Source organism: Melanostigma gelatinosum, assembly GCF_949748355.1.
Source record: "Melanostigma gelatinosum genome assembly, chromosome: 4".
Taxonomy (NCBI): Eukaryota; Metazoa; Chordata; class Actinopteri; order Perciformes; family Zoarcidae; genus Melanostigma; species Melanostigma gelatinosum.
In genome coordinates, this window is record NC_136637.1 from 394,256 (window position 1) to 406,944 (window position 12,689).

At 41.3% G+C, this 12,689-nt stretch overlaps 1 protein-coding gene across 3 annotated transcripts; it reads right to left on the reverse strand.

The window, feature by feature from the left end:
- Nucleotides 1-334: 334 nt before the first annotated feature.
- On the reverse strand, nt 335-12,467 carry hyi (hydroxypyruvate isomerase). 3 transcript variants are annotated; one of them, XM_079268015.1, is made up of 9 exons: nt 12,398-12,467; nt 11,874-12,151; nt 11,603-11,714; nt 10,671-10,785; nt 6,221-6,299; nt 3,857-3,906; nt 3,707-3,776; nt 715-849; nt 335-629 (listed from the first exon to the last, which is right to left on the reverse strand). In XM_079268015.1, the coding sequence occupies exons 2-9, from the start codon at nt 12,070-12,072 to the stop codon at nt 574-576; spliced, it is 816 nt and encodes a 271-aa protein (XP_079124141.1). In that variant the 5' UTR covers nt 12,073-12,151; nt 12,398-12,467; the 3' UTR covers nt 335-573. The 3 variants fall into 3 exon arrangements, with proteins under 3 accessions (XP_079124141.1, XP_079124140.1, XP_079124142.1); XM_079268014.1 differs by having other exon boundaries at nt 11,823-12,151; XM_079268016.1 differs by lacking the exons at nt 3,707-3,776; nt 3,857-3,906 and having other exon boundaries at nt 11,823-12,151.
- Nucleotides 12,468-12,689: the final 222 nt, after the last annotated feature.

The following is a 12,689-nucleotide window of genomic DNA, read 5'->3' on the forward strand; positions in this document are numbered from 1 at the left end:
ACCTGCTTGAGCAATAGGAGGTTTCTTCCTATCTTTGAAACGCCAGTAAAGATCAGAACAGCCGTTAGGATGTGTGTCCTGTGATGACGCCCCGTCACACCTGTATCAATGAGCTCTCTTCACTTTGTGAAAGACCAACAGTGAGATGTTTCACGAGGCGCCTCCTGGTTCCATCGCCACAAACGAGCTCATGAGCATTCCTGCTGAAGTTTCCCTCTCGTCTTGTTCAACCAACATGAACTCAACATCTTTAAGATAGATATCACTATTTATTTCTGACAGTGAAATGCTTGTTGACACATCATCAAATAGTTTAATAAAACTGATCCCATGTTAGTTGAGAAAGAAAAGTGTCTTAATAACAAAGAGCAAGAGGACCACCGGCCATTTAAACAGTGAAGTATACAACATACTACATCAAAGTACAGTAAATCCTTTCAATACACTGTGGCCACTAGAAACTGTTCAGAGGAGCAAGAGGAGCGTTATCCCCGGCAGGTGAAGTGAACTGGTAGAGGACGTCTGCCATTAAGCAGCTGAGTCGTGCACCGCGTTGTGACGGGTCACCGCTCATCACCTGCTGCTTTTAATATAATCTTCCATCCAACCCAGACCCTCCTGTGTGGAGCCTGAAGAGGACAGAGATCATTAGAAACACGTGTATATGTATATTCTAATTGGATGCCATAATATATGAATAAATGGGGCACTCACCTCGTGGCCTGTATTCACAGCCGACGTATCCCTGGTAGTGGAGGTTCTCCAGTGTGGTGAACAGGTAGCTGTAGTCGAGCTCTCCAGCACTGTTGGGCTCATTCCTGCCGGGAACCTGAGCCATTTGAACATGACCTGAGGAAGAGTCCATCTTTATTATCTCCAGAAGCTCTGCTGAGCCGGCTCTCTGGTCGCATCATTACAGCTGCGTGTGTTTCTTCCACATATTTACTGGAGGACATCAAAGCTTCACTGATTAAACAGCATGAGTCCCCCACGTCTCTGGTCCAAAGTCTCTACATCTTATTGATTGAATTATCTGAGTCACCGCAACAACAAAAACTGGGAAATGTATGAAAACTCTCCTGAGACTCGCTGCCCGACCAAACTCAACCATCTGGCACTGGGTCACCCTCTCCACACGAGCTGGCAGCCAGCGGTGCACGACGGGTACTCGAGGAGCGTGCAGTGCAGACGTAGCTGAAAAATGTACGTTCTGACTAATAGCGGATGAGTTGTTCCAGAATAGCAACGATGGAAGACAAAGGTGGATGATTCAAATGAAAGACAGCTACGTGGACGAGTGAAATATTCATGCGGGTGCATGTCTGAATCAGAACTATTTGATTTGGGCGGATGATTTGGATGATTTGGTCATTGTTGCTGGACTCCAGCGCTAACCAGAAGACATTTGAATACGAACCTAAAGCAAACCCACGTCGATGGTCTCTGTGTGGAACAGCTTCAAAGCTGCGCTCATACTTTAACATTAGCAACACGTGTGTAGTATAAAAGGTGTCGCCCAAACAGACCATCTGTTGCAGCCTCGTTCAATATGGTTATAATATCAATAAACTCATGAGAGATCACTGACTGTAATGAAGGGTAAATATTAGGGGTGTCACGGATCACAAACTCACGGTTCGGTTCAACAAAGAAAAGGGGAGGAGCCAAATATAACTTTGCTTTCCATTTGTTAATTAAAGAACTTCAAGAACACTTAAATCAAAGAACTTTGGGCGATAGTCTTACATGAAAACAAAAATATTGAAGATGTCCAATTTGAAACAAAATGAAATAAATAAATAAAAATAATACATTCAAGAATTCTGTTAAGTTTAAGTGCAACATGAGGTATGTTGATATCCTCGTCCTTTCATCAATACTGAAAGAAAGAAACAGCCAGTGAGCTACCTTCCACTGTTTACACTGAACTGAACTGCTCAGCAACAACTTGGGTCTGTGTTTACTTCCTGTCAGGTCATTCAAATACACAATAATGTTTACCATTACTGTGACATTATTTTCAAAAAGATGAGAATATCTCCATTGTCTGGGGAGAGGGTCGACCTTTCTGTGGTGACTGGAATATTATTGGGCCTGTCTAGCTTCACTCTGATGCTTCTGTCAGCACCTGAACCAGGTGTGTCTGTGTGACTCTCACAGAGGGGGCGTGTCTACAGCACCTGCCCCAGGTGTGTGACTCTCACAGAGGGGGCGTGTCTACAGCACCTGAACCAGGTGTGTGTGTCTGTGTGACTCTCACAGAGGGGGCGTGTCTACAGCACCTGAACCAGGTGTGTGTGACTCTCACAGAGGGGGCGTGTCTACATCACCTGCCCCAGGTGTGTGTCTGTGTGACTCTCACAGAGGGGGAGTGTCTACAGCACCTGAACCAGGTGTGTGTGTCTGTGTGACTCTCACAGAGGGGGCGTGTCTACAGCACCTGCCCCCGGTGTGTATCTGTGTGACGCTCACAGAGGGGGCGTGTCTACAGCACCTGCCCCAGGTGTGTGTCTGTGTGACTCTCACAGAGGGGGCGTGTCTACAGCACCTGCCCCAGGTGTGTGTCTGTGTGACGCTCACAGAGGAGGCGTGTCTACAGCACCTGAACCAGGTGTGTCTGTGTGACGCTCACAGAGGGGGCGTGTCTACAGCACCTGCCCCAGGTGTGTGTCTGTGTGACTCTCACAGAGGGGGCGTGTCTACAGCACCTGAACCAGGTGTGTGTGTGACGCTCACAGAGGGGGCGTGTCTACAGCACCTGCCCCAGGTGTGTGTCTGTGTGACGCTCACAGAGGGGGCGTGTCTACAGCACCTGCCCCAGGTGTGTGTCTGTGTGACGCTCACAGAGGGGGCGTGTCTACAGCACCTGCCCCAGGTGTGTGTGTGTGTGTGACTCTCACAGAGGGGGCGTGTCTACAGCGCCGGACTAAGAATCACTCCGCCGTGGTGAAAGCGGTCTCTACAGTCTTTTCCTTCTCATAGAGGTCTGGAACAGCTTCACACTGAAGTGGGTGCGTGAGTGGATTTCGTAGCGTGGCTCAAGCATTTTAACCAGATTTAGAAATCCTTTGTTTTCTACACCGGAGTGTCCCCGTCGCTGACAGACGGGATGGTGTCTCTTCATATGTGTGGACATGCCGATGTTTTGCCGTTGTCGTGTGTCTCTCTTTAAATAACGCCGACATACCGTAACGCTTTGTCCACCACCCTCATCCGTCATTATACGTTACAGGGAAGACAAAATGTTCCCAAACTTGCGACTTAAATGACGCCGCGGCTTCTGACGTTCCTCCGCTCGCCATGACGTCACCGTTAAATGCTTCTAAGCTGCTCCGTTCACTGAACACACTCCTGCTTCATATCTGTTCACTGACACTCTGCATTGATATTCGGGGACTTGCTACTTGAAAAGGAACAGCAGCAGTAGAGCTTTACACACTATGATGATTACACTGTAAAAATAAAATTAAAAATAAGACTATTGATCCGCGGTTCACGAGTGATCCGAACCGTGAGGGCTGATCCTAACGGATCACGGATCGATCCGTGACACCACTAGTAAATATCAATCCAAGATATCTGAAGGCCACGAGGGTACCACATGAGTTGGGGGATGAAATACATAAGATGCCTGGAAGAAACGAGGTCACTTGGTCACCAAGGCTGAAGTATTCGTTCACAATATCTGATCTCTCATCTGACTCACCGATGATGGGTAAATACTTGTGTATGTTCTGCGTCAGGTTTCCGTCCATTATCTGCCAGTGAAAGATGTCCTGAAAGAGTTTGCACATCTGTTAAGTCCAGAGTTCTATCATCTCTTTTTCTCATTCCTTTGTTTTCCAGGAGCACCCACCATCTGCAGCTTGATGTTTGGCTTTCCAACCTTCTCCAGTATTGCAGCTGCTGCAGACACAAACATGAGGACCAGTTGAGATGTGACTCATGCAGGTAGCAGACATGAAATCTGCAGCATCGCTTCTGCAGAGCTCGCTGTGTTTAATTTGACATTAAATGACAGAATGTGCTGTGCACTTGCATGTGACGCAGGTGGCGAAAAACTAATCTCCAGGTTCTCTGTGACATCTATAAAGAGAGACTTCGCAAATATAATTTGGAACTTAGAAATGCAAGGCAGTCATTCTTCTCTGACATCATAACCAAAAACAAGAACAATACACGCGCCTTATTTGCTACCGTCGACAGGCTAACAAACCCTCCAGTGTCGGTAGCTGCTGAACTCCAATCCACCTGGGCATGCAATCAATTTGCCTCCTTTTTTACTGACAAAATTCAGAAAATTAGACAAGCAGTCAGTGCCTCCACACCAACCACAGGATATGTGTTGTCCCGATCTCTGAATAACATCCATTCAAATATCATGACACAATTTCATTCAATCGACCGTAGAAGCCTAGAAGACATTATACAACATCTGAAGTCATCCTCCTGCTGCTTGGATATTCTACCAACACACTTTTTCAAATATATTTCAAACTGCATGACCACTGATCTTTTACAAATTGTAAACACATCCCTTCTCTCAGGTGTCTTCCCACAAGCCCTAAAAACTGCAGTTATTAAACCGCTCCTAAAGAAGGCTAGTTTAGACTCCGCAACAATGAAAAATGATAGGCCAATATCAAACCTCCCATTTTTGAGTAAAATAATTGAAAAAGCGGTTTTCCAACAGCTGACCAACTTCTTGGCCGTAAATAACTGCTTTGATGTTTTCCAGTCAGGCTTTCGACAGCACCACAGCACTGAAACTGCTCTTGTTAAGGTTTTCAACGACATCCACTTAAACATAGACAATGGCAGAAGTTCAGTCTTAGTGTTACTGGATCTCAGTGCTGCATTCGACACAGTCGACCATGCCATACTCTTAGAAAGACCAGAAATCTGGGTGGGACTCTCTGGCACAGCACTTAACTGGTTTGAATCCTACTTGAAGGGCCGAGAATACTTTGTGTCTGTAGCTGATTACACATCAGAGCTGACTAAAATGACATGTGGTGTTCCCCAAGGTTCAATACTGGGGCCTCTTCTGTTCAAAATCTACATGCTTCCACTAGCTCAGATTATGGAAAACAACAAAGTGTGTTATCATAATTATGCAGACGACACACAAATCTACATAACTATGTCACCAGGGGACTATAATCCCATACAAGGGCTGGGTAACTGCATTGAACAAATCAACAACTGGATGTGCCAGAATGTTCTTCAATTAAACAAAGATAAAACAGAAGTAATTGTTTTTGGTACCAAGGACGAACAATTGAAAATCACCGCTCAGCTTCAGTCACTGATGTTAAAACCCACAAACCAAGCCAGAAATCTAGGTGTAGTTATGGATTCAGACCTCAACCTGAACAGCCATATCAAGACAATTACAAAATCAGCCTACTATCACCTGAAGAATATATCAAGGATTGGAGGACTTATGTCTCAACAGGATTTGGAAAAACTTGTCCATGCATTTATCTTCAGCAGACTACTACTGTAACGGTGTGTTTACAGGTCTCTGTAAAAAAATCCGTCAGAAAGCTGCAGCTGATTCAGAACGCTGCAGCTCGAGTCCTCACTAAGACCAGGAGGGTGGATCACATCACTCCAGTTCTGAGGTCTTTGCACTGGCTTCCTGTCCAACAACAAATAATTGACTTTAAAATGCTGCTGTTGGTTTACAAAGCACTGAATGGTTTAGGGCCAAAATTCACATGTCATATCAAAAATATGACGTGAAGGACATCCTCATTTATTTCCTCATTCACACACTTGCATTCATATGAGGACCAAAGTTCAAGAGCTGTTGAAAGTTGTGACTAGATATGACACGACCCGTGATGGAATAAATGCTGCCTCACAGTAGAGTGTCCACTGTGTGCATGTTTATGTTTGGCGTCAGAAATATAAGCCGGTAGGCCTCCGCCGATCCTCACTAAGTCTGGAATGCATCATAGACATTGAGATATTGGACAATAGCTGATTTGAAAAGCCCAATCAAATAATGATTCACCAATACCCAATAGAAGAGCGTAACTGATAATCATTCTCCTGTGGACAGCTCCTGGTTCTCAAATCAACACTTAGCATTCTGAAATTAATAACTGATGAATACATGAAACACCCTGTGTGTTTCCTACAGTCAGATTTCATCATTTGCCTCATCGGCGTGATTTTGACTCTTAGAGGCGGTGCTGTCTCAGCGTCTTACCCTGATGAGGAGAGTCCAGGAAGTACCTGGGGTCTGTTATCCTCGTGTTGATTGGCTCAATCAAACCAGTGATTCCTTCCTGTGAGGAGCAGGAGCATTGTCATCTACATTAGGAACCATTCAATGAGGGCGGTGTGATGTTGACTGATTGAATATGACACTTATGGCTCCAGTGCAGCAGCTATATGAATACCACAATATTCATGTCCTGGAACAATATTCAAGAGAGAAATCAGAACAGAAAAGGAAACACTAGTGTGATGCAGGCGCCTGTGCTGCTCGTCATTGTGTCTCCTCAGTCGTTTCTTCTCTACACTCGAGCTTTAAGACTGATTCAGGGCAGGCCCAGTGAATGGAGGTAAAGACAAATATTACCTTAGTTATTACATTAGTTGTTACCTTCGTTGTTACCTTAGTTATTACATTCGTTATTACCTTCGTTATTACCTTAGTTATTACATTAGTTATTACCTTCATTGTTACCTTCGTTATTACCTTAGTTATTACCTTCGTTATTACCTTCGTTGTTACATTAGTTGTTACCTTCATTGTTACCTTCGTTATTACATTAGTTATTACCTTCGTTATTACATTAGTTATTACCTTCGTTGTTACATTAGTTATTACCTTCGTTATTACATTAGTTATTACCTTCGTTATTACATTAGTTGTTACCTTCGTTGTTACCTTCGTTATTACATTAGTTATTACCTTCGTTGTTACATTACTTGTTACATTACTTGTTACATTAGTTGTTACCGTCGTTGTTACCTTCGTTATTACATTAGTTATTACCTTCATTGTTACATCAGTTATTACCTTCGTTATTACCTTAGTTGTTACCTTCGTTATTACATTCGTTATTACCTTCGTTATTACATTAGTTGTTACCTTAGTTGTTACATTAGTCGTTACCTTAGTTGTTACCTTAGTTGTTAAATTAGTTATTACCTTAGTTGTTACCTTCGTTATTACCTTAGTTATTAAATTTGTATTACCTTCGTTGTTACATTAGTTATTACCTTAGTTGTTACCTTAGTTATTACCTTAGTTGTACTTAGTTACCTTCGTTGTTACATTCGTTATTACCTTAGTTGTTACATTAGTTGTTACCTTAGTTGTTACATTAGTTGTTCCCTTAGTTGTTACATTAGTTATTACCTTAGTTGTTACCTTCGTTATTACCTTCGTTGTTACATTAGTTGTTACATTAGTGATTACCTTCGTTGTTACATTAGTTATTACCTTCGTTATTACATTAGTTATTACCTTAGTTGTTACCTTCGTCATTACCTTCGTTATTACCTTTGTTGTTACCTTCGTTATTACCTTAGTTATAACCTTCGTTGTTACATTAGTTATTACCTTCGTTATTACATTAGTTATTACATTCGTTATTACATTAGTTATTACCTTCGTTGTTACATTACTTATTACCTTCGTTGTTACATTACTTGTTACCTTCATTGTTACCTTCGTTGTTACATTAGTTATTACCTTCGTTGTTACATTACTTGTTACATTACTTGTTACCGTCGTTGTTACCTTCGTTATTACATTAGTTATTACCTTCATTGTTACATCAGTTATTACCTTCGTTATTACCTTAGTTGTTACCTTCGTTATTACATTCGTTATTACCTTCGTTATTACATTAGTTGTTACCTTAGTTGTTACATTAGTCGTTACCTTAGTTGTTACCTTAGTTGTTAAATTAGTTATTACCTTAGTTGTTACCTTCGTTATTACCTTAGTTATTAAATTTGTATTACCTTCGTTGTTACATTAGTTATTACCTTAGTTGTTACCTTAGTTATTACCTTAGTTGTACTTAGTTACCTTCGTTGTTACATTCGTTATTACCTTAGTTGTTACATTAGTTGTTACCTTAGTTGTTACATTAGTTGTTCCCTTAGTTGTTACATTAGTTATTACCTTAGTTGTTACCTTCGTTATTACATTCGTTGTTACATTAGTTGTTACATTAGTGATTACCTTCGTTGTTACATTAGTTATTACCTTCGTTATTACATTAGTTATTACCTTAGTTGTTACCTTCGTCATTACCTTCGTTATTACCTTTGTTGTTACCTTCGTTATTACCTTAGTTATAACCTTCGTTGTTACATTAGTTATTACCTTCGTTATTACATTAGTTATTACATTCGTTATTACATTAGTTATTACCTTCGTTGTTACATTACTTATTACCTTCGTTGTTACATTACTTGTTACCTTCATTGTTACCTTCGTTGTTACATTAGTTATTACCTTCGTTGTTACATTACTTGTTACATTACTTGTTACATTAGTTGTTACCGTCGTTGTTACCTTCGTTATTACATTAGTTATTACCTTCATTGTTACATCAGTTATTACCTTCGTTATTACCTTAGTTGTTACCTTCGTTATTACATTCGTTATTACCTTCGTTATTACATTAGTTGTTACCTTAGTTGTTACATTAGTCGTTACCTTAGTTGTTACCTTAGTTGTTAAATTAGTTATTACCTTAGTTGTTACCTTCGTTATTACCTTAGTTATTAAATTTGTATTACCTTCGTTGTTACATTAGTTATTACCTTAGTTGTTACCTTAGTTATTACCTTAGTTGTACTTAGTTACCTTCGTTGTTACATTCGTTATTACCTTAGTTGTTACATTAGTTGTTACCTTAGTTGTTACATTAGTTGTTCCCTTAGTTGTTACATTAGTTATTACCTTAGTTGTTACCTTCGTTATTACCTTCGTTGTTACATTAGTTGTTACATTAGTGATTACCTTCGTTGTTACATTAGTTATTACCTTCGTTATTACATTAGTTATTACCTTAGTTGTTACCTTCGTCATTACCTTCGTTATTACCTTTGTTGTTACCTTCGTTATTACCTTAGTTATAACCTTCGTTGTTACATTAGTTATTACCTTCGTTATTACATTAGTTATTACATTCGTTATTACATTAGTTATTACCTTCGTTGTTACATTACTTATTACCTTCGTTGTTACATTACTTGTTACCTTCATTGTTACCTTCGTTGTTACATTAGTTATTACCTTCGTTATTACCTTAGTTGTTACATTTGTTATTACCTTCGTTATTACATTCGTTATTACCTTCGTTGTTACATTACTTGTTACCTTCGTTATTACCTTCGTTGTTACATTACTTGTTACATTAGTTGTTACCTTCGTTGTTACATTACTTGTTACATTAGTTGTTACCTTCGTTGTTACATTCGTTGTTACCTTAGTTGTTACCTTCGTTATTACCTTCGTCATTACCTTCGTTATTACCTTTGTTATTACCTTAGTTGTTACCTTAGTTATAACCTTCGTTGTTACATTTGTTATTACCTTCGTTATTACATTAGTTGTTACCTTCGTTATTACATTAGTTATTACCTTTGTTATTACCTTCGTTGTTACATTTGTTATTACATTCGTTATTACATTAGTTATTACATTCGTTATTACATTAGTTATTACCTTCGTTGTTACATTACGTATTACCTTCGTTGTTACATTACTTGTTACCTTCGTTGTTACATTAGTTATTACCTTCGTTATTACCTTAGTTGTTACATTTGTTATTACATTCGTTATTACCTTCGTTGTTACATTACTTGTTACCTTCGTTATTACCTTCGTTGTTACATTACTTGTTACATTAGTTGTTACCTTCGTTGTTACATTAGTTGTTACCTTCGTTGTTACATTCGTTGTTACCTTAGTTGTTACCTTCGTTATTACCTTAGTTGTTACCTTCGTTATTACATTTGTTGTTACCTTCGTTATTACATTAGTTGTTACCTTAGTTGTTACATTAGTTATTACCTTCGTTATTACCTTAGTTGTTACATTAGTTATTACCTTAGTTATTACATTAGTTATTACCTTCGTTGTTACCTTAGTTATTACATTAGTTCTTACCTTAGTTCTTACCTTTGTTATTACATTCGTCATTACATTAGTTATTACATTAGTTGTTACCTTAGTTGTTACATTAGTTATTACCTTAGTTATTACATTTGTTATTACATTCGTTATCCAAACAAGATCACAGAATTACCAACATGTGTGTGATTTGGTTAAAGAGACAGTTTTGTGTATTTTCTCAGAGTCAGAAACTAATAAAAGCCGGAAAGTCTATGAGATCACATCATCATGAATCCTGAAGATCAATGCATTGTTAATAATTTATTCAGATCCTTTTGATAAGGTGATGAGTTGTGTGATGGTATAGTAGTCTTTCTCCTGATTACTTGTGTAACACGCTTGCTTTTGATTTGGCCAGAGCGGATATACTTTGAAATCATATTTAAACATCTTCCATCTTTCAATCCATCTGACGGATACATTCTACTTTCTCTGTCCCACTATCTTTCTGCAGTAGTCCTGTTTCCCTTGGTGCATCCTGCTGAGATGTTGGACAGAAAAGGTCACCGACCTTTGAGAGGATATCAGCAGCGTAGTTTAGGTTCTCCACAAAGATGTCCTCCATCTCCTCGTTGACCTCCCTTCTGTGTGAGCCCGCGGGAACCCTCCCCGCCATCAGGTGGATCCTGAAACGTTCATAGAAAATACTTCAAACACAAATATGAAGGATTCTGCATTAGAGATCTGTCTCCGCAGCAGTGAAGCCAATAACAGCTTCTAGGCGCGTGATTACAATTGAACTCTTTTGTTTTCTGCCCCTGACCCTTAAAACTCAGCTCATCTTAGAGACACTTCTTCACCTCCAGCTGTTCAGTTCAGTTGACACGATTTGGAAACACACACACTTGTATGTAGAAGATCTCACAGCTGAGACACATCAGCACATCAGAGCCACAAGCAAGCCATGAGGTCAAAGTGTCTCAGAGACAGGACTGTGTGGAGGTTCACATCTAAGGGAAGGCAAATGCTTTGTGCTGCATTGAAGGTTCCCAAGAGCAAAGTGGCCCCAAGACGTTTGGAACAACCAGGACTCTTGTTAGCGCTGGTAGCCCGGCCGGACTGAGTGATCGGGGAAAAGAGACCCAGAACCCGATGGTCAGTCTAGCACCTGAAAGACTCTCAGACTGAGAGAAACTAGACTCTCTGGCTGGTGGAACAAAGACTGAACTGTTTGGCCTTAATCCTAGGCATCACACTGGGGCTGTGTTTCAGCAGATAAGTCTGGGCTGACAGTTCGGGGCTGAGGGGAAAGCTGAGCAGAGTAGAGAGATAGCATTAATAAAAGGATGGTCCACAAACAGCATGTTGCAGTACCTGTTGTTGAAATGTGCAGTACAAACTCTCTTTCCTTCCGTTTGCACACGCAGATTCGTTACACTGCACACTGATTTTCAGGGCGGGACATTAGGCTGAAAACAACACAAGAGTTACTTTTACTCTCACCTTTTGCAGTGCAAAGCTCTTGCATACTTCAAAGCCAGATCCAGACCCTGTCTGAACTCTGCCTCTCTTCCGGGAACAGCACCAAGACCCAGATCGCCTCCCTTTACATTTCCTGCAACACATTCATCCTTTATTCCCACCACCATCCTCCTCCTCTAATCATTACTATGCATGGAAGTATCAGTGCAGTCTGGTTGAAATAAACAGCTTCTGACTGAACCTCTGCGCGTGTGTGTGCGCGCGCGCGCGCTTCCCATGTTGCAGTCGTTACCGGGCGGGGTGTTGATGAGGATCACCTCCACCCCTGTAGCCTCTCTGGCTCTCTGCAGCTCCTGCAGGTCCGAGTCGTACAGCCAGCCGGCCTCCACCGCCCGAAAGCCCGCAGAGGCAGCCGCGTACATCCTCTGGCTGAAGTCCGGCAGCTCCGTGAACAGCCAGGAGAGGTTCGCGCAGAACTTCAGCGGAGCCATCCTGTCACACTGCAGAGGCCAACGACCCGACGTTCAGTCTGCGAGCTGGACTTTCACCCCGATAGCAGCCGGGGGAGACCTGCGTTAAGTCCGCCACAGTTAGGCAGCGTTATGGAGCGGAACACGGACGGGTTACGTGCAGACCTGTTCACATCCGATTCATGTGCGACCATCTGTGCCGACATGTTTTAGGAAAAACCATACATGAGGTGCAGACTACACAGTTCGTATCTCGCTAGCTTAGCACTGCTAATAAAGTGGTCTTCATTCCCACGTGCTTATATTCTTCTTGTGACGTTATCTGTATTAATATTCATATATTTACCTTGCAAATAGTTACCAAAAAGAGCATAAACAGAGGTTGCACGTTTTACAGCGTCTGACCGACCACACGGAGAGTTGTATTATTGTCACGTGACTGGAAGCAGCGTGCTTCCTGGTCTGTGAAATGCGCACGCGCAAGAAGAAAGTCCTGATGGGCCAAATCCCAATGTCCCCCCTAAACCCTCAAACCCTAAACCCTCAAACCCTGAACCCTCAAGGACTTACTGACGTCACCAGCTAAGTGGCTGAGTGTGAGAGGCTGTGAGGGCTTGAGATGGTGTAAATAGGAACGG

What these genes read in the sequence shown, in the direction of transcription:
- hyi (XM_079268014.1), bottom strand. Translation starts at nt 12,072, where the DNA reads ATGGCTCCGCTGAAGTTCTGCGCGAACCTCTCCTGGCTGTTCACGGAG. An exon ending in GCGCACACACACGCGCAGAG is followed by an intron (nt 11,715 to 11,822) that starts GTTCAGTCAGAA and finishes AATGTGTTGCAG; the next exon opens with GAAATGTAAAGGGAGGCGAT. An exon ending in CTGCTGATATCCTCTCAAAG is followed by an intron (nt 6,300 to 10,670) that starts GTCGGTGACCTT and finishes TGCTCCTCACAG; the next exon opens with GAAGGAATCACTGGTTTGAT.